Here is a 26860-nt window from a genome sequence, read left to right as displayed (position 1 = left end):
AACAACGTCACTGAGTCTCAATAGCTGGAAGACACAGCAGCTTCTTCAAGATTGAAGTATTTAAAGAATTTGGAGTGAACTCCCTTGGGGAAAATGTAACCTTATCTTAAGGAGAAATGAGAAATTTGAAAAATGTGTGTGTGTGTGTGTTTGTGTGTGTGTGTGTGTGTGTGTGTGTGTGTAGGAGTTCCCACTTCAGTTCAAGTATATGCAGTTTTGTTTTTCTTTAATGGTGCTATTTTTCTTTTTGTCCTTCGGGTTGAGACAGAACTATGCGATCCTCCACAAATGTCCCTCCCACTTCCCTACCTCTGGGCAAATTTTAAAGCTGTGACTCATCAAACTGTAGTTAGACATCCAAGTTTTGTAGCTCTGTAAAGCAAGATCTCACACAAAATAGATTGCTCCCTGATTTTTCTCAGAAAGTTTTACTTATGTGAGTGTCCTCCTCACTTATATAATAACTCTTTACAACAAAGTACTTCTTTTTCAAAGAAAAAAAAAACCCCCTTGTCTATAGTTTTTTTTTTTTTAAATAAATCTTATATTACATTAAGCTTGGCACACTCAAACTGCATATAAACATAACTTAGATGTTTCAGTTTCAAGAAAGTTCAGGAGACCTTGAGGTTTAGAAGTACATGAAGGATTTTTTTTTTTCCTGATCTGAATTTCATTTCCATATTGCAAATATCAAATGCTGTAAAGAATATTTGCCTAACCCATCATTTCTAATCCCAGGGAGTTTTCTGTGTTCCCTCTTTACCCTGTTAAGCCTTCATTCTCTTTACTCTCAGTTCCCTCTGAGCAAACCTTCCTGTGTCCACAGCAAATAAAGCCTTGGCCCCAGGCAGCTGACTTCTTGTTCACCCAGATGGAAATTAAACTCCAATGTGCATATTGCAAGCACCTGCCACCACCTGTTAAATGCAAAACCTGAAGCAGGAGGCAAGTAAAGCTCAGATAGGGAGAAGGGCTCCCCGGAGCCTAAGACTTTTTAATTCTCAAGATGGCATCCTGTAAACCCACCAGCTCAATTTGAATTTCCCAGTGCTGTTTTGACCCTGGCTATCACAGGTGGAATTTAGAATTGTTCCTTTTTTCGTATTTTGCTTATTTTAAGCCTCTCCAAAAAGATTCCTGTTTATGTATCAGATTTAGGGAAAATGTTAGAATTTGCATGTTTGGGTTTGAGCTTAACGATGATCATATTTATGAAGAGAATATAAGTCCTTCTCCTTCCCGTGTTATATTTTGATGCTCATTTCTGGCAGACTCAAGCCCTTTCATATTTGTATGGCTGGATTAAAAAAAACATAAACATCTGAAAAGTTAAGAGAATGAATTTTCCATGCTAGTTAGTCACACAGAAGTTATCTCTAATATATCTGGGGCACTGTGATGACAGTATGAGATCTTCTGAGTTATTTAATTTTTTAAACCAGTTAAAGTTTTTTGCCCTCATTTGTTACAAAAAACATAGTGTATTATCAAATGTAAAATTCAACTCAGCTTGTTTTCATTAAACTACGGCCTATCTTTCAACATAAACATGAAATGAGTTGCTTTAAGAAACTTGTCAAATCAAAGATAGCCATATCTTAGGCAAGGCATTCAATAATAAGCATGATTTTTTTTTTAAGATACCAAAAGATAGAGATCAATCAAAGGGTTATTTCCCCATTTGTTCTTTATAAAAACAAAGAAACAACCTCTTCCCTCTAAATACATGTAAAAACTTCCTTCGGCAGCAAACAGCTGTAGGCCTGCACAATTCTGGAGGCACACATTAGTAGACATGTTGGGGATCTGTATTACATTCTGCAAACATTCTGTCAAGGTAACTGCTTCCCAAAGGAGGCATTCGGACCTGTCATTGCCTCACTAAATGCTAAGGAAGCATTTATCAGCAGCTCTACACAGCCCATAACCTGCAGGGTTTGTTTATTCTCAGAGCTGTAAGGAAGGTTTCTCTGCCCTACCCCCACCCTCACCCCCACTCCTGCCCGTCATCCCATCTCTGTGCTAGCTACTTTTAACTGTTAACCAGACACAAGGTAGAATCTCTTGGGAGGTGAGTACTAATGAAGAATGGTGTAAACCAGACTGGCTTGTAGCTATGTCTATGGCAGGTTTTCTTGATTGTTAATTGATGTAAATGACCAAGCTTATTGCTGGTGGCTTCTTTCCTTGGCGAAAGGGTTTAAACAGTATAAGAAATGAGAAAGCTGGCTGGGAGCAAGCAAGCAGGCTTGTATGTTTGCACTTCTCATTGTACTTTGACTATGGATGTGATTATTGTGATCAGAAGTTGAAATTTGCTACCATCTTGGTGCCATCCTGGACTGTGAGGTGGAATTGTAATTTCTTCCCTAAATTACTTTTGTCAGGATACTTTATCAAAGCCACAGAAATGAACCTATAATGCAAACATATATCTGCACATGGTCAGTTCATTTGCATTTCTCAAAATCCGTTCTTCACTGTGTTTTGCGAACTCTTATTTCTTAGGTCTGCCATCTCAATGACTAAATCCATAGCCCATTTTGAAATCTTTTAAAATGTAACCAGATTATTGCCCTTTGCTGACGCAGAACACCCAATTCTCCCTTCAAAGGGCATAAGACACTTTATTCTGAAATGAACTATGAGTGACCATGACCTGGAGAACACACATTTAGGTCTCCCCAAATTCTATGGTCCAACGTGAAAGCACTTTGATGAAGTTCTTGTAGTTATGAGGCAAAGGAAGTTATACATCAAGATAGTTTCCAATTATACTGGTAAAAACTTTTGGAAGGCAGGTTAAAGCAAAGCAGGGCAGTCTCTGCTGTAGGCCTCAGGGGCCACCTGGCAGGACTCTTAGCCCTTGGCTGGTCACAAAGTGCTTAGTTCAGGCGCAGAGGAGAGCAAGAAGTGACTATTAAGAGGGCTCAAAATCTGGCCTATGGTAATTTGGCTCTGGGTTCACAACATTCCACACTCTCTGCACCCAGTGACCTTCTAGTTGGTTAATGAGCCTCACGGAAGGTAGAACTGAGCACTGGTTTACACTCTCAGAATACTGTGTGAGTCCTAATGACACTAAGGTGGCTTTCCCATTATTGCTTTTTTTTTTTTTAACCACCGATGCCTTTCAACTACCCTCTTCTGTCACTTTTATTTTATAGATATTGCGAATAGTAAACAAACACAGAAGATGTATAGAACATTTTTCTTCAGTGCTACAGAATGAATGCATTCAAGCCTTTATACAACTGTGCTATGGCGGCTACATCTCCAATTTTAAGAGAACTCTTTATATTGCACAGAAAGGCTTGGATTATTGTTATTTTTTTGTCTCACTTCCTTTTTAAGATATGTATTTATTTGTATGTGCATGCTAATGTACCTGAGTGCATGCCTGTACTTGCAGGTGCCAGTGGATGCCAGAAGACATATAGTTTTCTGGAACCTGAGGGATATGCTCCTGACATGGGAGCTGGGAAGCAAACCTCATCTTCTGCCAGGGCCCTTAGCTGCTGAGAGAGCTTTCCAGCCCCCAGGCTAAAATCATTCTTTTGGCTAGCATTTCCTTCATGACTATAAAGTTTAATACTTTTTATTACTTTGCCATTTAAATTTGCATTTCTGAATGTTTATATTTTATTCATATTTGCTCTTTGATTTGCTATTTTAGTTGTTATCGATTCTGAAGAGATCATGGAATGTTGTCTTTATTATCCCTAAGGAGTGCATGAAAAATTGTTGGCAGTTTGAAGAAACCTACTAATTTTGTTTATTTGCATATTTCCAAAAGAGATTTCCATTTAAAAAATTTTTTACACCCAGAAATTATGCTGCTTGATAATATATAATGTTCATATTACATGCTTTCATTTTATTCTTAAATCCACTTAGATCCATGTTTTGGTATGGATTAATGTGGGATCCAATTTATTATAAAAATCATTTTGGCTTAAGTATTTCAAATTACTTTTTATCTTTTTAATACACATTATTCCCTAACCTTGGACGCTCACCTCTTTTTATAGCATGAACCAGTGAAGCTGACAGTGTATCTTATAAAAGATATGCATAACTTTTTAAGCTGTGGACTTTAAAATGACTTTTAATTATTACATTGAGAATTGTATAGCACGAATGCGTCTTTTTACGTTTTGTTTGTTTTTTGAGACAAGGTTTCTCTGTGTAACCTTGGCTGTCCTGGACTCACTTTGTAGCCCCGTCTGGCCTCCACTCACTGAGATCTGCCTGCCTACAGGTATGTGCCACTGCATTTTGTCTTTAGTAGATTCCAGTTTTTGGATGAAAACTCAGGTTTCTAGAAAACTTGAGCAGAAAGTGCAAAGAATTCTCACGTGCTCCATTCATGGGCACGGTCTTTCCTCTTACAGAGGAGGCATTGCATTAATGTGGCGGTGCATTTGCTATATTTGTAAAGCAGTGTTAGTACATTAGCATTAGCTATCAGCCCCACTTTGGTAAAGACACACTTTTCATGTTCTTTGTTTTGCCAAATGTCTGATGTGTAATAAGCCATCACAGTTTCACACATACTAGTTTTATTTCCCCAATAGGAATCTAGCCCTTTACAGCCTACTTTTTTTCTTTTATCATTTAATTTTTGCAGAAGCCACACTGTTGAAATTCTGTATCCTATACAAGTATGTCTTTCATATTGACACTCTTCCAATACAATGTGTACTTAAGATAGATTAATTTGTGTCTTTTCTTGGTTTGACATGATCATGCTATGTAGCCCAGGCCAGGCTCAACCTCAAAGCAACAGTCTTACCTCAGCTTCTCAAGTGCTGGGATCAGTGTCTGACTTGGCATTCATTTTATCTTTGAGCAGTATTCTCTGTGTGAACATAATCTAATTTTTTATTTATTCATCTCTAAAGAACATCTTGTGGGTTGTTCTTTTAATTATGAATGAACTACTAATGTTCCTGTGTGTAGAGTTTATGTATTTTCAGACTCATTTAAGAAAAGCAATGATTACCATTGCTAGGTTTCTAAGTTTGTAAGGCATGCCAGCCCACTATCCAGAGGGATGTGTCCCTTTGCATCCTTCCCACAATGGATGAAAACTCTAGCCAAGGCAGAAATGGAATGAACAGGGAAGTGGTTGGGATTGGAGATCATTGTGGGAAGGGGAGTAAGCCACACTCAGAAAACCTTTTATGTCCGTCCAGACATATTTTTAAAATGAAAGTATAAAACGGACTGTTTGGAGGAGGAAGTGAGAGAGCGTGGGCGGGAAGCGAACACAGGAGAGCACTGTGGGCAGAAAGCACATGCTGCATATCTGAGCGCATGTCCCAGCGATGCTCATCATTTGGGGACATTAAATATGCTAGCTGAAATGTTTTTAATTAGAAAACTGTTGATCAAACAAATACTGTCTGCTTTGAGTTCATGTATTTGTTCATTTTTAATCAAAGATTCTGCCACAAGTGAATTGAAATATTCACTAGAAAAACATTAAAGGAGCAGATTATTAAATGTTACATAAGAATTAACAGACAGACTTTATGGAACATAAGTTACATAAAGAAAGTTGTAATTCCACAACTTTGAATCAAATAATAGTTCCGCTCTTTGGAACCAAAAAGCTGAATTTCACCTCTTGATCTTAACACACATCTTACTTTTCTCCCTCTAAATTTCCTGTGAATTTATCAGAATGAAATTTATCCCAACACTGCATGTGACAAATTCAAATTGTACAGGAGGTTAATAGAATAACACATTTGTGAATTAAAAGACATTTAAAAAATTATACATCCTATCATGGTCCTGGTTGTAGGTTCTAGTAACCAAATCATCAAATAATTTACTGGCATCTCCTAAGCTTCTCCACAGAAGACACCAACCTGTTGTAGAGATTTTATAGTCTCTGCTATTGTTTTTATTTTTATTTTTATCTAGAAAAGGAAATACATATAGCGATTGGGAGATAAGACTTTAGTACAAATGTGTTAGTTACTTTTCTTTACTATCAATTTGAATCATGTTATTAAGACAAGAGAAATTTAAATTTAAAATGTGAATGCAATTAAAATTTACATTAAATATCATAAACTAAGGACAGTAACAATTTCAATAGAAATGACTTTCTTTTATTATTATTGTATTATTATCTTGCTTTATATCACAACAAATGCTAGGTAGGCCCTACAAAAAAAAAACACAACAAAATAATAAAACAAACTAATCTTGTTTGAAAGTGCTCTAAGTTGCTAGTGATAGCTTTTCAGTGAGATTCCTGCTCAGGCCTGAGACAATGGATTGTGGTGGCCAACAAAGAACGGAAGGTACATGATTAGGTTCAAATGTTCCCAAGAGAACTTGCTTTACCAGTCTGCCCTATGGGCCTGGGCCTACATCACCCCTGTTACACGGAGAAGTGACAAAATGAATATGTTTCTGTAAACAGTATCTACACTCAAAGCCAGAACTTACCACAGCCACACAATAGCCTTGGTGTCAAGAAGAGTAACTGCCAATCTCATTGTTAATGTTCAAGTTGCTTCCTGCTTGTGAACGTTGATTGAACCATTCAGAACATACCAACAACACAATCTATAAGAAAAATCACTGAAAACATGAACTGTCAATTTATGAAAAGAATATGACCAATTGTGTGTGTCAACGACATATGTATTTGATATATGTTCCTGTGTAAAAGAGTGCTTCGTATTATTAGTTATTAGAGAAAGGCAACTTTTACAATGTCAGTTTCAAAACAGCAGAATATCTAATAAATCGCCAGATTTCTCATTTATTGTTGATTGGATGCATAACTTGTTAAAATAGCTTTTCGAAACTCTGTGGTAATATTGAGTAGAATTGAAAGTATATATACATAACCCGTTACCCAGGAAAAGTGCCAAAGATATACATCCAGAACATTTGTCACAGCCTAGTTTATATTAGTTAGAAATTAAATGCTACCAATATTCCATGAAGGAAAACACATTAAGTAACTTGGGATTTACTTATTAAACAGAAGTCACCAAGAAATGGAAATTGAAAACATTATGTGCACACAATAATAATATTCATAGTGATCATGCAGACACTTTCATTTTCATGAATATATTGCATGGAAAAGTGATGTAGGATGGGTCATTCCTTGATCACATATAATTTTGAATAAAAAAAGGGCAAATTAAGAGAAAGCTATAATGAACACTAATGTTCTATTCAACAGCGGACCATACTAAATGTTTCTTGGCTTCAGATATTTTGTTTTTCTTTCTTTCTTTCTTTTTTAAGGATAGCAAATATGTAAATGAGTTGAAAAGGCTATACTCATACCCCGTTGCCATTCTTTTTCTTTTCAGGGTGTGCTTGTATCCGCAGTTGGTAAGTCTCGTTCTCAATCACACTGATGATGCTCCCAATTCTGAAATCTCTAAAATTTTATTCCTAGAATTCTGTGTGTATTAAGGCTGGAACCCAGAGCCTCACTTATGCCAAGCAAGTGCTTCACCATTGGACTACATTGTTGTGAAACTTTACATTTTCTTTTCAATAATAGCCTACTTAAGTTTTGCCATGTGATGCTTTCAAATGATTTTATATCTTCAGAGATTATTCATATTGCTTATTCTATATCTAGTTTATTCTTTGTTAGTTTTATCCCCTGTTGATGAAAAATTTAGATTTCAATTTTTGAACAAATGCAAAATTCAAAATAATTACATTTTCTAGATTTTGTAATAAGAACACAGCTGTAGGTGAATCCACTTTGCTAACCAATTTCAAGTCCAGGCTGGTCTCGAACTCATTGTGTAGCTGATGATGACCTTGAATCCCTGAACCTTCTGCTTTCATTTCTCAAATGCTAAGATTATAAGTATGAGCTTCAAATACTTTTAAAAACAGCATTTAATTGGAATAAATTTATAGATTTAAAACACACACTATTATAAAACAACATTTTACAGTGTAACACAACACGAGGTGATTTTTATTTCACTCGTCTCATTTTGTTTTGCATTTTTAAACATTTGTCATTCTACCGCCATTATTCATTTTGATCTAGATTTTAAAATATGATGCTCTCTGTGGATCTCAGCCATTGTCTACTCATGACCCAACTGTTGCCAAATTTTTTATTTCCAGTTTCAGCATTAGCAGAGCCTGGCTCATTTTGCTGGGAACAAGAAGGCAATTTTCATTCATTCTCTTCTGTTGAAAAAGAAAAGAGTTTATCAAAGGGCCATTTGACAGAGTTTTTAAAGTACTCTTCTTTCTTCAGATTTATTTTAAAATGAAGTTTTCTTTCTTTAACATGTTTGCACACATGCAATTTTGGATTGGGGGGGGGGTTGGTTTGTTTGTTTGTTTCTCTCTCACGTGAAGCCCAATAAAGGGAAGACCCTACCAAGGTCTTAGCAATACTCACGACCTATTATTAGGTTTTAAAAACTGTTCTTTATTTTGGGTAATATTGATAAAACTGAACAATCACGATGTTAATAATAGCTTCACTAATTAATTCTGTAAGGGACAAGAAGGAGAAGAGAGTAAGTAGGAAGAGAATTAGAGAGGAAACTTTTTGCCTAAGGCAAAGGGGAAAACCACTTGGAATGTTAGTTCTCAAAGGTATGTGACCTAGGAATGCTAGAAACTAAAACAGTGATTTTCATTGGCTATCAACAGTGGGTGAGAGGAGGCTGTGGGGAGTTTGGGAACTGGGTGGATTCAGTTCGCTGTGATTCTGTAAGTACTCCTTCTTCCAAAGGAGAGGCCACGGCTGAGAGAGAGCTCAACAGTTGTCAGAAAGGCCTGCAGTAAAGCTCGTTTTTTGCTCACAACTTTGTTTCCTTGACAGATTTTAGGTCAGAGGAAATAAAACGAACAGGCTGTGAAAAAGTAGCCTACGTGGGCTGCCCGTAAGTCTCCCCTTGCCTTTGCTTCCCATATTTTGTGTTCTACTGTTAGAGTGTAGGTGAGGTTAATGAATCACCACCGCCTTCAGGCAACTGCAAGCCCCGTGAGTCACAGCTTTGGGTTGGGGTGGAGCCTGACTCCCATGGACTGTTTAGCTCGTGGTGGCTGTCCCTTCGCTGTCCATGGGAACATGCTTCTTATGTTCGCCTGCGTTCAGAAGCCCACTGGAAAGCCCCAGGGAAGGGCTGTGTCCTCGCAAGAGTTCCACTAGTGTTCACAGGATATCACATTCCACACGACGCATCTTTACCCGCCTTGTGCATCTGAGCCTTTTCCTGCTCTCACACTGTAGCTGGAAACTACTTTGGAAAGTATTGTTTTAAACATAGTTTCCCCTTAATTTTACCATAAGAAGCACTCTATTGAACTTTGCTATTATGAGTGCCCTACTGCCGCACAAACTCAAATGTATAAAGCATTTCACCTCGGCTTCTGTCGTAGGAAACAAAAGCCAAACTAAAGAAGAGTATGTATCTCTTGGACACTGTTAATTTTATTTTAATTACAAGGATGTTTTCATTTCATAAGGCTATCAATGTGCACGAATGCTCCAACATTTATGTTACCAAAGTTAGTATAAATAAAAATAGATAAAAAATGGAAATTACCTTGAGTTTATATAATTATCTCTTCCATTCTCAGTTGACAACATAAATATGATACTGAAAAGCTAGTTTACATCTGTCAGGATCAATTTTCCATTATGTCAATCATATTAATTAGTATTAAATTAGTTGATTCTTATTTTTAACACATATATGCAGCATGCGTCAAAAATTTCAATTGATTCTTCTTAAATGTTTACCTTAAAGTCACATTGGCGTCTTTGTACTTGGCGTTGAGCATTCAATATGTCATAAATATTGCTTAGCTTAAGATAGTATCTCCATTGAACTTTTATTTTCTATTTTGTCTTGTTTTTTTGGCAAAGACCTTTCACTATAGTTCAAGTTAGACTATTAGTTACTGTGTAACTCAGGATGAGCTTGAAATTACAGGAATTTTCTTGCTTTAGTCTCTCCATTTCTAAGATTATAGCTTTGAGCTACAATTTTGGTCTAGAGGTGTGTGTGTGTGTGTGTGTGTGTGTGTGTGTGTGTGTGTGTATGTACATTTATGGTGGTTAGTGGTCAAGGTCAGCCTCGGGTGTCGGCTACCTTGTATTCTGAGACAGGGTCTCTTGCTCAGCTTGGAATTCAGCAATTAGAGCGAACTGTGTGGTTAAGGAGCCTCTGGGATCCTTCTGTCGCTGTGTCCCCACTAGTAGGGTTCCATTCATGCCATATGACAGGCTTTTAAATTTAGCCTCTGGGGGATCAAACTGAGGACATCATGCTTGTATGGTGAGCACTCTACTGATGAGCTACCATCTAGTAACTATTCATTGATTTTTATAAACACGAAATAAATAATTACTGGAAATAAATGTGAGGAAAAGAGGGAAAGAAGGACAAAGTGTAAAGTACAATGCAAGCAAAATCTTAGTGTGCAAAGTCCAGAGGAAGCAGCAGATACCACTGTGTAAGATGCTGTTAAGAAGCAAGCAAGGACAAGGCATGCAGGAGACCCAGAACCCCTCTCCAGACCTAGCCGATGGACAGCACATTCTCCACAGTTGTGAGGAGAGCAGGGACTGACTCTGACACGAACTCTGGTGGCCCCTATTTGACCACTTCCCTTTGGTGGAGAAACCTGGTGACACTCAGAGGAAGAGTATGCAGGCTACCAGGATGAGACCTGATAGGCTGTGATCATATGGTGGGGGAGGAGGTCCCCTTCTGTCACAGACCTAGGGGAGCGGAATAGGATGAAAGAGGGAGGGAGGGGGCAGGAACAGGAAGATACAAGTGAAGGGATAATAATGAGATGTTATCTGAGTAAATTATTTAAAAAAAAAAAAAAAAAAAAAGAACCAAATGAATCATGTTGAGGTTCCTGGAAAATTATCCCTTCTTTACATCAGGGGGAAGTTTCCTATGGCACCTGCTGTTCACAGTTCTAGGACTTTGCTTATTGCTCAACCAGGGCTCTGTGTATGCTCTAGTATGTAATTTGAATCTACTCAAAACTTAAGAAAATATGCCCTCCTGCCATACCAACATTTTTGCTAAATGTCATTATATTTTTAACATTGACTATTGAAAATATTGAAGTAATCTGGAGCTTTACATCTTTCCTATTTCTTTGTTATGTTACTCCCAAAGGCTTCTTTGGAAGGCAGGCGTATTGCTGGTGATATATAACAAAAGTACTCATTACAGCATAATTTTAAAACATACAATTAAGTTGTATTTCAATTGCCTACAGATTCCTGAAAATAAGAAGAGCTTTAGTGATACACCTTCTATAGAAAAATGGTGCAAATTCAAATAAATAAAGTAAGTTCCGCAAGTCATATAGTAATAAGTGTTATGGCTTAAATCAATCTTAACACCCTCCCCCCCCCGCCACTTTTTCTTTTTAGTTTTGTGGTTAATGTGCTTTTTATTCTATAATGTGCTTAGCTTTTAAAGGCGTTCTGGTAAGTTCCTTAGGTTAGGGCAGGGAGCTCAACATAGCTGAAACTCTACTGCTTTTACCCCTGGGAGGGGAAAAAACAAAAACAAAAACAAAAACAAAAAAACCACACACGTGCACAGAGAGAGAGAGAGAGAGAGAGAGGAATTGGGAGAAAGAAAATCCACCTTCCTTTTCCTTCCTGTAGCTGAGTTGGTTCCGGGAGTAGTTTTGCAAGACTTGTTTCTCCTTGGTTTTGAGCAGGGCTGAGGCAGTTCTTCAAACAAAAGACAGCCAGTTACTAACTTCTGGTTGCTAGGTGTGGCCTCTGCTCATATCCTATAAAATCAGGAGTCCAACCCTCCACGTCTAGACTGAAACTGCCTGAGCAGAGCTTCACTTCACTTCGTGGGAAGACAAGAAAATAAAGAGGTAAGGCTTAGCTTTGGTTTTACAGAGTTCTGCTCCGGGTGAAAACTACAGAACTGGTGAGAACTCCTTGTATGGTTTGCCTGGGATTTCATAGAGAAATCTTGTTGACTGCTGAATTCAACTATAGGATTTAGGGCTAGTTGTATTCAATCTGTCTTAGTAAATCTTGCTGTAAAATTATACTGTGCGTTTATCTTACAGACATTACAAATTATCAAGTTTTGCCTTTCTTAACTAAGAAATGTAGTTCTCAAACTCTGACAAGTTTACTCTTTTGCCCTGTTGTTGAATTGCCTGGGGGGTGGGGTGGGGGGAAGGAAGTGTGGGCCCCCGCTCAGGCAGCCTTAAAATGAGGATTTTCTTTCCTACTCTCTTTCAAAAAGTGTGGTTTCTAAAGAGCTGTGCGTTTTATGTGAGTACAGTGCTGGAGTGGTGGGCAGGTGGGGTCCCAGAGAAACCAGAAGTTTCAAACTGTAAAGAACTGTTCCAAAATAGAAGGCTTTCATAGCTAAAATATTTTTCTTTAATGAAATTAAATGAACACCAGCCTCAGAGTGGCCTCCATGCCCTTTTTAATTAACGTTTTGAGTGAATGTTATGTTTGCTCATAGTTTAAAATAGTCCGCTTATTGCTTGTTTCAATTAAACAGGGCGTGGCCACATTTCCTCCCTATAATCTCTGTGTCATAGACAGGCTTTTCTGGTGCTCGTTTGGAAATCTAAGGGGAAAGCAAATTTTTCCCCGGTGATGACAGAGAAATCATCTCACAAAATGCCTGAGGGGCCCTATAGAAACATCTCTGCTTAGAGGCATCTCAGGGTCACATACATGAAGGACATAAACTCCCCCAGAAAAACAGAAAAGCAAATCTAAAGTTGCATAGCGTTGGATCAAATTGCAAAAGCAGGAACGGACGATTTCTTACTACACACTTGGTTTATTACAAATATTCCTTTGAGGATGTTTCTCTTAGCGCACTTGAAAATGTTGATGAAATGCCTTAGCTTCTAAGTTTCTGAGAGCCAATTAAGAAAGATGAGCTTCTTCTCACCATCGATGCCTACAATCAAGTGAACGCTGAGAAATCAACGCCCTCTAATCCTAAGAAAGAAATGTGTTTTGCTAGCTGCAGATAAGGCCTGTTTTAGCTGATTCATGTGTGGTAAAATGCTGGTTTCCTGATTCAGAAATAGCCTCTTCCACAGACGTTACATGGTTACCAAAGGCCAGAAACACACACACACACACCTCCTAGATACCTGGTATGAGATTGATGCTGACAAGACTGTAGCAACATTCTTTTTTTTTTTTTTTTGCCACACTCTTAAGGAAGCAGTTAAAGTTAGATGCTTATTAAATCCCTTCCTCATCAAAAACATCTGCGGGATTGATATCTGAGCTGAACATCAGCTGGACCAGACTTCGTTTCCTCTTGAGCTATTAATTTGTTACTGTTTTTTTTTTTGAGACAATGTTTCTCCGTGTAGCCACATTTTTAAAGTCAGAACAAAATAAAAGAGTTTACTGACCTTTAGAGATGAACCATAAACAATTCTCAAGTAGAATATGTCCTTTTCCTTCAAATATGCACACATTTATCAGAAAGATCAAATATCCAAACTATCTAATACCTCTTTCCTTTGGGCTAGTTCTGTCTTCTTTGTACTCAAGGTAAAATGTACGCTAGGTGCTTCAGAGCTACAACGGATATCAGAGACCATTTATTTTAACATTCTCATTTTATAAATGAGAACTGTCTGAAGAGAGTTCATGTTTTTATGAAGTCAGATTTCTGGTTAAAGAAACTCAAAAGAAAGCCCATGACACCATAATTTTCTATCTAAAATACTACCATTATGGGTCAAATTTGTTGCCTAAATTTCTGTAGCTCTTTCCTTAAATGCTATTCATTTAATAATCCTTATTTGTTTATTTGATAGTTCACAGTACTTCTGGATATACAGAATTTCAGGTACTTCATGAGATAATGGAGATGCCCAATGAATGGGCTGTGCCTTCAGGGAAGAATGCAGGCCATATCGATGCCAGCATGAAAGGATAATGCATAATGGCTTGAGGCTATTGGATGGGTAGAGACAAGATGCCTTCAAAGGTCCCCCAGTGCAGAGCTGAGTACCACCAGTGAAGGCATCATGGAGACGTGATGACTCCTCAATGCTTAGTCGTCAACAAATAGCAGTGAAGCAGGCAAAAGATGAGGTCAGAGCACTCCAGGCAACAGAAACTCCCTTCTCAGAAGCCTGAAGCAAAGTTTCCAGGAGCTACCCTTGGTTAAATAGCTCTTTAAAGTGATGTCATTGTATATTCTAATTATCTTCTCATGTGGCCATTGAACAGCCTAATTATCTTTTCCGTGTGGGCAGTTGTGGGAAACACAAAACATGTAGTCAAGAAACAACTGCACAGACAGCAAAAACATGTGAAAATAAATATCCTCCGGCTGTCGTGAAACCTATTGCATCTCCACGGATTCTCTATCCATGAATCTGAATCTCAAGTGGATTCCACATAGTATTGATCTTGTTCTCCTCTCTTTCTTCACTAACTTAAAGAAATATATGATATTTTGCAGTCAGAAAGCACACATTTATAGTATGGCTACAGACACCACTCAAAGTATGTCTGTCTGAAAAGCACATCCTCTCCTAAAATAATGATGGTGTGACAAAGTTATTTTTATCAAGAAATGGCTAGTAATAGTCCTGGCATGTAACCAGGACATAAGCCACATAGCTGTGTTCTCTGGGGACATTCTCCTGTGTTAACAAGTAAGTTACTCAAGAAGGTTTTCTTCATTTTGTGCTTTGCAGTTAATACAGAAACACTGTTGAAACCAGGAAGATTTGGTAAACCAGGAAATTCAGTTGCTTTCCACACAGCTTCTGGAAGTCGCCTTCCATGACACTCAGAAAGATAGAAAAATGAAGAAGACTATATACATGTAAATACACAAAAGGCTAATTCTCAAAAGTCCCTTACTTTACATATAAGTCAAAATTAATATGCACCACATATTCACAAAAGAGACTGTCAATAAAAAAAAAAAAACAAAGTGAAATAGTGTCAACTTCAATGTGTACTGTCATTGAATCAGCTTCTTTTAACCCTGGGGATTAACTTTCATTGAGAACTCATTGCTAGCTAATTGAAATATGTGTTGGAATAAAACAACATCAGAGTAAAAACAAATAAGATGGAGGAAACACAGTCTTCCATTTAATTATATTTGTCTCCTCGAAGAATCTAAGTGCTGAGCAGACAGGGATCAGCCATGAGTCCGCCTGCTGTTCTTTCTGTGCATCTGAGAAGTGCTTTATATGGAAGCTGTCCTGTTAATGAAGGGTATTATCTTTGGCACTTAGCGGGCTGTCATGAAATAAATTTTCTTCAGAACAGCTTACATCCTAGTACAGTCCTCAAGCTTTGCTAAGAGCTAGAAGCTGAGTCAAAGAGCCATTTTATTCTGTTGACATTCATGAAGACTATTCTGTTCTGGCTGCTTTGCTTTTCTGACCCATCCTTCTGGGTTATGCACATACACGAAGCTAGAATAAGGATGCTCAGAAGATGTAGGCTCAAAGCTGTGTTCTCTAGGGACACTTTTGTCAAGTAAATCGCTCAACCTACGGCTTCTTCTTCTGTTGTGAAATATAATTAACATATTCATCATTATTTCATTAAGCCTTCTTGATTTTCAAAAAGAAAGTCGTATACTATACAGTTATTTTCAATAGCATTAAAACCATAGAAGCACAATACTTTCATAAATGTCCTATGATCAGATTGAATTGTCATAATTCCTTTTGATATTGTACTATCCTCTTGTTTGAACAATTTTTTTCTGACTTAACCCCCCCAAAAAAAAAAGAAATTACTGATTTTTTTTTCTTTTTCAAGTAAAAGATTTGATCACCCGCTATAAGACCTTTATTTTACTAGGACTTGGGTGTGGTGGTCAAGATAGCAGCTCTGAATGCTGAAACTTTCCCAGAATAGCTATGAAGCTGTAGGTGTGCCAACTTGGCAGTCAAAATGTGAAATACTGTGTGGCAACAGCAATTGCACCAGATTCGACTATAGTGGGAAATACAATATCAGGCATGATTGCACATCATGAATTCACTTTAGGGAGCAGCTATGATATGGGAGAGAATTCAGAGGGCATCAGAGATAGATCCGTGTAGATGCTGAAAATAGCTCCTAAAAATGCAGACTCAGACAAAAGGAAACATTGGCAACATTTAGTGTGTGTAGAGAAAATAAAGTGATTGTTAACATACTTTAAGCTTTAAAAATCTCTTATCCCATTAAATACAATCATTATGAGACTATGCAGGCAACTTAAGAGACAGCCTTTAAGATAGTTGCCAAAAAATTATGCATCTCTAAGCATCACCCAAGTGCTTCTTGTTAGAACAGCAACTAAAACAACATATAAAACAATCATTTTCTATTTGTGTGTGAGTGTACAATAATATTTAAACAGCTCAAATGTGAAGAAATGTGAAGATAGTTATCTATTTTACCTATTAAAATAATGTTATACCAAGCAATGAAAATGAAGAAAAGAAGAAAGGAAGGAAGGAGAGAAGAAAGAAAGAAAGAAAGAAAGAAGCTGTAGTATTGAGAAAAAACGTTATATGGTGGACTTCCCTCTAATTTTTTCTCTGAAGCTTTTTGCCAGATTTGTTTTGGTTCATTTCAAGAAAGCCTCTTCTGAACCAGCACTTTGCTTCCTAAGTTTCACCAGCCATTGTGCTTTCACAGCCAGAGAACACAAACCAGCTCTAGATACCCCAAGGCAAAGGGCGACATATCTATCAAAGCTCCCGCACCTTATGTGCTTAGCATCGGCTGGGTGGTCTGTAAAGTTAGATCAGGGACAGGATATCCGGGATAGCTCTCCTCAGACTCTACGCTTACATGCTACAATCCTCTAAGCCTTGGAGGGACGGACTGGAAAGACCAAGAAAATGACCCCGTTTCTGAGTAGAGGCTGTGCATTTCTTTTTCGTAGTAGGAGCAGTCTTTAAAAAAAAAAAAAAAAAAAAAAAAAAAAAAAACACCTCAAATTTTATAATGTTCCAAAGAATAATCAACAACGAATATGAACATGTATGCTGTCTATTGCAGTGTCTTGAGTGTTAAGAGTGATGTTTGTGGGTATTGACTTTGTTATACAAAAGCACCTATCCATTTTCTTTCCAGATACTTCTTTAAAAATGGCAATGGTATCAGAATTCCTCAAGCAGGCCCGTTTTATGGACAGTCAAGAACAAGATTATGTTGTAAGTAATCAAAATATGAAGCAGTTACCATGTTAAAACAGACACCAGCACAAATGAATGAATGATGGTGAATTTTTGTCTCACATACAAACAGCAAGCTGTAAAGTCATACAAAGGTGGTCCTGGGTCAGCTGTGAGCCCCTACCCTTCCTTCAATCCGTCCTCGGATGTTGCTGCCTTGCACAAAGCGATCATGGTTAAAGGTGAGTGTGTCTCTATAAAAGAGTCTCCTTCTCAATATTCCACAGAAACAACTTGTATGGTTATTGGGAAACAGACCTCAGTGGTGCAGTCTTTTACTGGGAAAGATAAAAAGATTTACTGAGCTGGAATAGCTTGTACCTATTATATCATAACTTAGAGAGGCTCAGACAGGAGGATTTCCACTTGAGGCTTATATATGCTGTGTGGTTAGACTCTTCCCGCGAAAGAGGAAGGTTAGCGATGGCATCTCTGTTGCTATCAAAAATAAATGCTAAAATAAAATATATAAAAAATGAAAACCACCCCATTTTTAGTGGAAATTAATGCTTAGATCAGCGTCTGTGATTACAATGAGGATTTGAATATACATCTGGAATACCAATGTCGAGAAACGATTAACTGGCTGTTCATTTTCCATTCAAATAAATGGGATGTCCCCTTATGTTCTTCAGCTTGTTAAGTGTTATGGCGTTCTAAGCGGCTGTAGGCCTCTTTCTCAGCTTTGCTATGAATGTACTGTCAGCACCATCTAGATAATGAATCCTCTTATGTCAGTTGCTACTGATGGAGAAACTCCATGTTAAAGCCTCAGATTGTTTATTTTCAGGGGTGGATGAAGCGACCATCATTGATATCCTTACCAAGAGAACCAACGCTCAGCGCCAGCAGATCAAGGCAGCATACTTGCAGGAGACTGGAAAGGTGGGCAGAAAGATGAACTCAGACATTTGGGCTGTTCATATTTGCATAACAGTGTGCTTCCCATCTTTCTCTCTCTCTCTTTCTCTCTCTCTCTCTAAAACTCTGTTACCCCATTGCTCCCAAGGTGGGAGTCACAGTGTTTGTCTCCTTTGCTGCAACAGGATCACTTTGTAGCAAATTTACTCAGTTCATACACCGCCCATCTTGCCATAGAGCTTTTCAGAGGTGAGGTTTTATGTTGGATGCCAACAGATGCCAATTATTGTTGAGGAACAAAGACTTTGTTGTTATTGGAGTGCATTTTTTTTTTTTTTTGGTATGTCACTAAAACTAAAATGAGCTGCTTTGTGATGAAATCTAAATATTTTATGCAACTCTATGTCAGAAGTGAACTTTATATCTCTCATGACTAGTATGGATATTTTATTTTTAACTGGGAGCAATAAGAAATTTGGAAAGCACCATCTTTTTGATGATAGTGTTTACTAACCCAATGAAAAGCATGTAACAGCTTTGTATTGTGAGCTTTGTGATTCCCATCCTTTAAGGAAGACTGAGAACACAGTCCTTTGGGAAGTTAATATTGGATGCAGTACATTTCATCTAATCTCTGTAAACTAAAAGATTGAAATGATGTCCTAAATATCCAGTGTCTTTTCTGCATGGAAAGAAGGCACTACAAAGGACGGCGGCAGCGAGGCTTGTCACTAGGTACAAGACTGTTGGGAAGTCACTCTAATCCTTCTGTTTTGCCAGTCCCTGGATGAAACCTTGAGAAAAGCCCTTACAGGCCACCTGGAGGAGGTTGTTTTGGCTCTGCTAAAGACTCCAGCACAGTTTGATGCAGATGAACTACGTGCTGCCATGAAGGTAATGATTCACATACACACATACACACTCACACACATACACACATATACACACACACCAGTAGTTTTTAAGGTTTGTTTTATTTGTATGAGTGTTTAGCATAAATGTATGTATGTCTGTATATCCCCCTTGTGCCTGGTGCTCTCAGCGGTCAGAAGAAGGTATTTGATCCTCTAGTATTGGAGTGATGGATGGTTGTGGACATATGTGGATGACAGAAATTGAATCTGGGTCCTCAGCATGAACAAGTGCTTTTAACAGCTGAGCCTTCTCCATAGCTGCTTAAATGGCTCTTTTAATAAAAAACTTCTTTCATTTAAAAAAAACTGTGCAGGACAAATCTGTGTATTAGTGTGGCTGAAACTTCTTTATCTAGGACATGATTGTTGATCAGTCAGAATTCAGGGAAAGAGCAAGTTAATAGTTTAATGAGTCAATCAGTAGATACACTAAAAATAAATATTGGAACTAATGTTCTTCATGCAATTTAAATGCATAAGTCAAATATCTATATTTTTTACTTTCATCCAAAATACTGACCATAAACTTACTTTGTTTTAGAACAATATTTTAAGTTTTTTAAAAAAAAACATGGACAAAATTGACTAAATGACAAATTACAGCAAACTTTGTATGGACAAAAGCAATGTATTTTTCTTTTCTTTAAATTCAGGGACTCGGAACAGATGAAGACACTCTCATTGAGATTTTGGCAACAAGAAAGAATGCAGAAATCAGAGAAATTAACAGAGTCTACCAAGAAGGTCAGTTCCAGTATCTGTGTGTCTTGGCCAAACAGGAAATCAAATAGGAATACTTTCTGAAAGCCAGCTGTGGGTGGTAACTGTGTGAGATTTTGAAAGCCCACATTCTAAGATGATCCATTCCTGGTTGGTGTATATCCCCCAGGATGCAGGGAGAGATGCCAAGGCAACACATGCTCTAAGCTCCTGCAGTATGCACCTCACTAGGACATGTCTTCCAGAGCTCATGAACACAAACTATTATAAAGAAAACTGAATCCAGAGCATTGGATTTAAAGAGCTTTCTAAAAGCATTTCTATGTTTGATTCCACCTGGTGACTTTTATTTTCAAAAGACAAAATAATTAGGATAAATATTTTTGACCAGAACACTTTCCATGCATCTTTCTGATCCTTTGTTGAGATAATTAATTTTACCATTGAAAGCATAAATGATTCAACTCCTCTGTCTCTTTGGTGAGATAGATTAGAGGCAATGAAAGGCTATGGATGTTTACAGTGGGGCCTTTAGTCAAACAACTCATTCTTCGCTGCATAGGGCTGCAATCTCTGCTGATTTTCTAGTTCCTCTGAGCTGTTGGCTTTTTGTTTTGTTTTGTTTTGTTAAACTAAGATGTGGCACTGTACAAAATTATTCTGTCTGATTGTCTTGCCAAACACCCAGGAGACAACAACATTGCTCATTTAGTGTATGAGTCAAAGTAAGGAAGTTTTCAACCACATTTTCTGCTATTCTTATTCCAAAAATTGCTTGTCTTAGATCCATTTGTCAGTAATAATAATTCGAGACATAATTCTTAATGTGTTTGACAAAAAAAGTTTACAAAGGTAGATATTCACATTTCCCTGTGATCTTGAACATTCAATATCTTAAGGTGCTATACCTATTTCCTTATAAATTTGGGAAGCTGCTAACTTGCACTTCCTGTCTATTCAGATAATTAATATTATTCCTTCTCAAGTCTCTGGGGCTGAAGACCAGATAGTTAGTTTAGTTTTATAATTAAGCTTAATTGTTTAGGAGTTAAGATGTTTTTAGGTCTAGTAGATGTTTTAAGTTGATAATGATGAGATATGATAGGTATTGATTTACATTCAGAATTTTAGATGCACCAAGATAAGAAAGATGTTTTCTTCAAGTTGTCAAATACAAATCTTTCTGTCTGATTGTCTTGCAAACACCCATTGCCAAAGATTTATATAATTCCTGGTTGTTTCGAGGTTCTTCTTGCTATAGGTAGTTTATTGTTTATATGTGTAATAATATAAATGTATATTAAAACATTTGATAATAAAAAAGAACTAAATTTCATAACTAAATGGATATATGTAGATATGAGTTTTAAATAAATGCATATGTACATGCCATTGAACATATAATATATATCAAATCTTCATAATTTTAAGGTAAATAAATAACCAATATTCAAGCAAGTACCACTTTTTTTCCCTTTAAATACTGTCTTATTCATTCAAATGATTCAAATTTTCACATATTGTATTTCAGTATGATTTGGTAAAATGTGTTTAAGCAATTCATTCTTGACAGCAAATATTTATGACTAAGTTTTCATACACAGTATTGTTTCATTTTTCCTCCATTGATCTATAGGAAATATTTTACAGTATTAATATTACAGCTGCTCTAGTTTCTCCATTTACATAAAATATTTTAAAATATGTAATGTGAGTCATTCAACCTTTTAACCTATAAACTAATGCAGACATGTAAGATATTATTAGTTTATTATTTGCATCATTAGTTTTTAATTTACTTAAAGAGTTATATTTCTTGTCTCTTAGAGCTGAAAAGAGATCTAGCCAAAGACATCACTTCAGATACCTCTGGAGACTTTCGGAAGGCCTTGCTTTCTCTTGCCAAGGTATAGATTAAATACTCTGGAAATCTCTTTGCCATTACAACTGATAAAATCTTAAGAGTTGTGACTATTTTCTAGGAATGAGAAAACTCTTCATCTTAAAAGTAACACACCTTAATTGATGAATCACACTTGTATGTATTTGAGGGAACAATGTGATATTTTAATATATAATTAATAATATAAAATATTGTCTTTGTATTTTAACTTCCTACCACATTTTCAGGGGAGACATTTGAGGTTTATTTTCTGGTCACTTAAAAAACACCTACTATCCTATGGATTATGCTTCTTAATACCACAATGCACTCTTGTCTGTTAGAGACTGTGCCCTTCTGCCAGCATCCTCCAATCCTTTGTTCCTCATCCTCCTATCTCTGGTCATCATTAATGCATTGTCCGTGGGTTCAGGTGTTTTAGGAAGCACATCTATTAACTTGTTTTGCTTTGTCTTGCTTATGCTGCTCATTGCATCCTTGGTGGAAAAGATAGGTGTTCTTTTCACTCTTTTTTTCCTCAAAGGTTATTGTCTGATTTTAAGAGAATTAAGTGTATCTTGTGATAACATCCTACAGAAAATCTTACAAGATGTTGGGGTATTTTTCAGGGTGACCGTTGTGAGGATTTCAGTGTGAATCCGGATTTGGCTGATACCGATGCCAGGGTAAGCAAGGCTGAGACAATATCTGCGAAGGAAGTCTTCCTACCTTTTCACTCTCTGTATGGAAGTAGATGTCACGTCCTCTGAGAAGCCAACGGCTCCTCAATGTTCATTTGATTAGACACATATTCTTATAGCCCAGGAATGGAAAATATAGTCTTTTTTTGTTTCCAATTTATCTTATTATTCAGAAAGCTAGAGATGACCAAAAGAACAGTGAGAATCTGTCTGCCTTTCTGAATAAGTTTTGGGTTGAGAACATGCTATGTTTTGATTATATAGTGTCAGGACATAACTCCCTGTAAGTCCAACCTCTTGGTTGGCCATGTAGGTTGCTACCAACTTGACATCCTCTTTCCTGAGTCTCTCAGTTGCTGGGACTAGAACCAATCAGCATTATGCTCAGCTGGGCAAGGAAATTATTGCTGAGAAAGGTGAAATCAAGAAACACATTGAACATTTTGTTTTAATAGAAATTGTGCAAACGTATAAAATGGCATAATTGCCTGTAATAAAAATTATTCTTATTTATCGTTGTGAATGTCTTTCCATCTCTAGATTGTTAGAGGTTCTAGATGTATATTTACAAAGACGATATGATTAGTGTGGCTCAGGACTGTGATAGAAATTACTACTTTAGAGTTAATACAACATACTTGTAACAAAAAGACTGGGATTATTATTTTCATTTGCAAAAAAGAAATAATTGCATTTAAATTATTTCCTAAGATGATGTAGCTTTCACTTTTCAGAGTTGAAATTTGATGACAGCAATTATAGTATCAAAATGGAATATCTTTCTGTAGCAAATATGTGTGTATGCAGAGGGAAGTGCAAGAGCTATTCAGTGGTTAAAATTTTGAGTTATTGCTATTATTTGCTAATAATTTATTTGAGTAATAAAGATTAGGAAAAAATGAATCTGTTTTAATGAGATCCTTGAGTTGTCTTTATATAGAGAATAATTTCAAAACACTTGACTTAGCAAACATATATCCTGAAAACATATCCTCAGTGTGTCATGTCATCACTTTCAGAGATACTCCTGACCTTATTGTCCTCACTGTCAATAAGGGACAGCCTCAGTACTTGCCTATTCTGATTGTATTAAGTACAGCATAATTGTTTTTTTTTTAACTGTTCTTAAGTTTAACATTTCTGTGTTTATCATTTTAGCCCATGGTTCCATGTTTACTTATTCATTTCTCGACAGGCTTTGTATGAAGCTGGAGAAAGGAGAAAGGGGACAGATGTGAATGTGTTCACAACAATTCTGACCACTAGAAGCTATTCTCATCTCCGCAAAGGTAACAAGACATTTGTTTCTCTGGAATATGTTTACAAAAAAAAAAAAAATCAAATGTTTTTGCAAGACAAGTAAGAGGAAGGAAAGAAAGTGGTAGCAAATGGGTCCAGCGATGCTGAGCACTTTTCACTGTACGACTATTGGTCAGCTACGATCTGCCACCGTTCACACTACAGATAGCACATGTGGTGACTTTGGAGTGGGGGGACATCACTTATTCTCACTATTTCTACTCTTTGTAAGTGTTGGAGTAGTCGTGACTGGAGACATAAATAAAACATAACAAGTGAGACAAAACAAACAAAAGTATCCTGAGCATCTAAATGGAGGAAAGAACGCATAGCCTAGGGTCTGAGTCTTTCGAATGGCAAAGCGTAAGAACAGCACAAAGTTCATTACAGTTTGTACACCAACACACGTTCCTGTACTAGAGGTAGTAAATTTGCTGTGCTAAGACTAGAATGGACAGGACTAATAAAACTGCTGTAGAACGTGGTTCAGTTTTTAATCGCCTGGTATTCCCAATAATTGTTGTCACTTGCAATATGAAAATGAAGTAGAGACATTATGCAGAGCCATGTAAACAGTTTTTTTAAAATATCACTGAGTTCAATGTTCCCAAGGAGAGCCTTGAATCAGCTACCTTGATTTTGCTGAAGTTTACCAGAAGACAGGATGCTTCGCACTAACGTAAACTTCGATTTCCCGTTCAGTGTTTCAGAACTACAGAAAGTACAGTGAACATGACATGGACAAAGCTCTGGACCTGGAAATGAAGGGTGACATTGAGAAGTGCCTCACAGCCATTGGTGTGTAAAAGCTGCATAGACGGAGCTCTAACCTGAATTTATTGTACACTTGCCTCTCACTAAAGCCCTATATGAAAATAATATAAGAAAAACAATCCTAGGGAGGTAATATATCTATGTATCTATGTTCAGATTGAGGCAATATGTAAGGCTGATGATAAAAAAGGAAGGCTTTAAAAGAAAACAGTGTTTCTCTGCATAACAGCCATGGCTATTCTATAATTTGCTTTATAGACCAGGCTGGCCTCAAGCTCACAGAGATCCTCCTGTCTTTGCCTCCCAAGTACTGGGATTAAAGTTGTGCACCACCATGCCTGGTTTAGGAAGGCCTTTTTAATGTAACAGATGTTCTTCAAGATTTGGAGATAGAGAATACATTTTGAGTACCTGTTTATAAGGTAATATACCAAACAGGCACACCTCCTGGGCCACAGTCAATGCTCATCAAGAGAAACATATTCAGTTTCTGATGTCACCACTAGTACCATCTTGAGCAAGTCCTGTATAATCTAATTTCATCGGTCTGGGTTAATATATAAAAATTCAAACCTTTTACATGTCTTGCATAGACATACTCTGCTTCTGTGGGCCATGATTCTGAATGTCCAAGAAGCTCTGATGGATATCAGTCCTGCTGTCCACAGATCCCACTTTGAACAGCAAGATAAAGAAAGGCCCTGACAGATGTGTGCTAGTATTTTGTTTGGGCAGCTGCTTTATACTGAAAGTCTGCAGCTGTGTTCCTTTGACAAGTGTTCATATACAGCCCACTGAAGCACTTAACCTCCTGACCTTTACCCTGGTTTCCTGATACCCACAGAGAGGAGAGTGTATTTAGGTGACGTCACTACTGAATCTTGACAGGAGAAAGAATATTGAAACCACCTTGAGGAAAATGATACTGTCTTCTAATAAGCCAAATGTCCTACATTAGGCAGAAGGATAAAACTCATTTCTCAAAATTATTTCCTTTTCCTTTAATATGCGTCTTTATCTTGTGATGAATACTTCATCTGAAATTTGCATCTCTTTACAGTGAAGTGTGCCACCAGCACTCCTGCTTTCTTTGCTGAGAAACTTTATGAAGCCATGAAGGTACCATTCTACTTACAGGCTTTATTTAGAGGAGAAACTATCTGTAGATAGAAGAGTGGAGAGTCTAATGTTTCTTAAAAATTACATTACATGAATTTTCCTTAAAGACAATTTAAAGTCAAATATGGTACTGCATTAGCATAAACTTGTTGGATTTGGTGCATTTTTAAAGGATGCATGTAAATGTGATTATGAGGTGAGCTAGCAAAAAGTTTGTAGGTGATTTATAATTTACTTAAAATCTGAGTCACCAGGAGAAAAATGTTACATTTTCCCCTTTTACGTGCTACTTTAATAACCTACCTCAACAAAGGTTGTGAGCCTCCTAGCTTTCTTTTATCTTCCTAATTATGCTGTCTTTCCTGCCACAGACCAATAGTGACCTTTGAAAATATCATTCCATGGTTAGTGACGCAGAAGGTGGTATTGAGATGCATTTGAGATATTTCCTCCATTTCACTTTTCCGTTATCTAGCAAGGAGGCTGCCCTGCAGGAGTTTGCCCCAGTACTTAAATTTTGTGATCTCAAGACAGCAGTTAGGAAGCCATCTTTTGTTTGTAACCCATACACAAGGAAGCCTTAAGAGAAAGAGAGAGTGGTGGAAAGATTCGACAATTTGAATAATATTAAGAAGCTTCTGCAAAAAGATAGACATGTTTCTCATTTTTATCAATGCAGGCAGGCACAACAGGCCTAGTTGAATTCTAATTATTTTCCCCATTGTTCCCCACTCCCCATGTCCGCTGTGTTTTTGTGTAATATTGAGATGCATCATGGCAAATGTCTGGGTAAGAAATAAGGACATATGCCCCAAACTTCAGAAGTCAACATAGCTTTTTCTGATCTAATCTAAAACCTTAAGTTTGGGCCAATGAAATAACCAAGCAGATAAAAGCACTTGCCATTATGTCTGAGACATGAATTCAATCTCAGGGACCCAAATGGTAGAAGGATAGAACCAGTTCCTGACGGTTGCCCTCTGACCTCCATATAAATAATGTGCCATGTGCACCATAGGCCTATGCCTGTGAGTGAACACACAGAGAAAATATAAGGAATAAATAAATTAATAAAATATTTTTAAAAAACCTTAAAGACTTGAAGTTTAAGTAAGAGTAAGGAGGTGAAAGTAAAAGGGGCATAAAAGGGGTAGCTCAAGAAAGAAAAACATCATATGCTTGGAACCCAGATCTAGCCAACGGTCAGAACATTCTCCACAGTTGAGTGGAGAGTGGGATATGACTTTCTCACGTACTCTGGTGCCTCACATTGGGCCATGTCCCCTGGAGGGGGAGACCTGGTGGCACTCAGAGGAAGGACAGCAGGTTGCCAAGAAGAGACTTGATACCCTATGAGCATA

General features: G+C 37.2%; 1 protein-coding gene across 1 annotated transcript in view; it reads left to right on the top strand.

Moving 5' to 3' along the window:
- The first annotated feature begins 11735 nt into the window (after positions 1 to 11735).
- Anxa1 (annexin A1) overlaps positions 11736 to 26860 on the top strand; it is a 17265-nt gene continuing 2140 nt past the window's right edge. Inside the window, exons 1-11 of the mRNA XM_051146233.1 lie at positions 11736 to 11898; positions 17129 to 17208; positions 17303 to 17411; positions 18020 to 18114; positions 18871 to 18984; positions 19658 to 19748; positions 21552 to 21631; positions 22236 to 22292; positions 23503 to 23596; positions 24309 to 24404; positions 25441 to 25499. Coding sequence (XP_051002190.1) covers positions 17143 to 17208; positions 17303 to 17411; positions 18020 to 18114; positions 18871 to 18984; positions 19658 to 19748; positions 21552 to 21631; positions 22236 to 22292; positions 23503 to 23596; positions 24309 to 24404; positions 25441 to 25499 — 861 coding nt within the window. The 5' untranslated portion in view covers positions 11736 to 11898; positions 17129 to 17142. The remainder of the gene's footprint in view (positions 11899 to 17128; positions 17209 to 17302; positions 17412 to 18019; positions 18115 to 18870; positions 18985 to 19657; positions 19749 to 21551; positions 21632 to 22235; positions 22293 to 23502; positions 23597 to 24308; positions 24405 to 25440; positions 25500 to 26860) is intronic.

This window comes from Acomys russatus, chromosome 5 (assembly GCF_903995435.1).
Source record: "Acomys russatus chromosome 5, mAcoRus1.1, whole genome shotgun sequence".
Classification (NCBI taxonomy): domain Eukaryota; kingdom Metazoa; phylum Chordata; class Mammalia; order Rodentia; family Muridae; genus Acomys; species Acomys russatus.
Note: the sequence above shows the minus strand (reverse complement) of the source record. Positions and strands in the feature narration are given on the sequence as shown.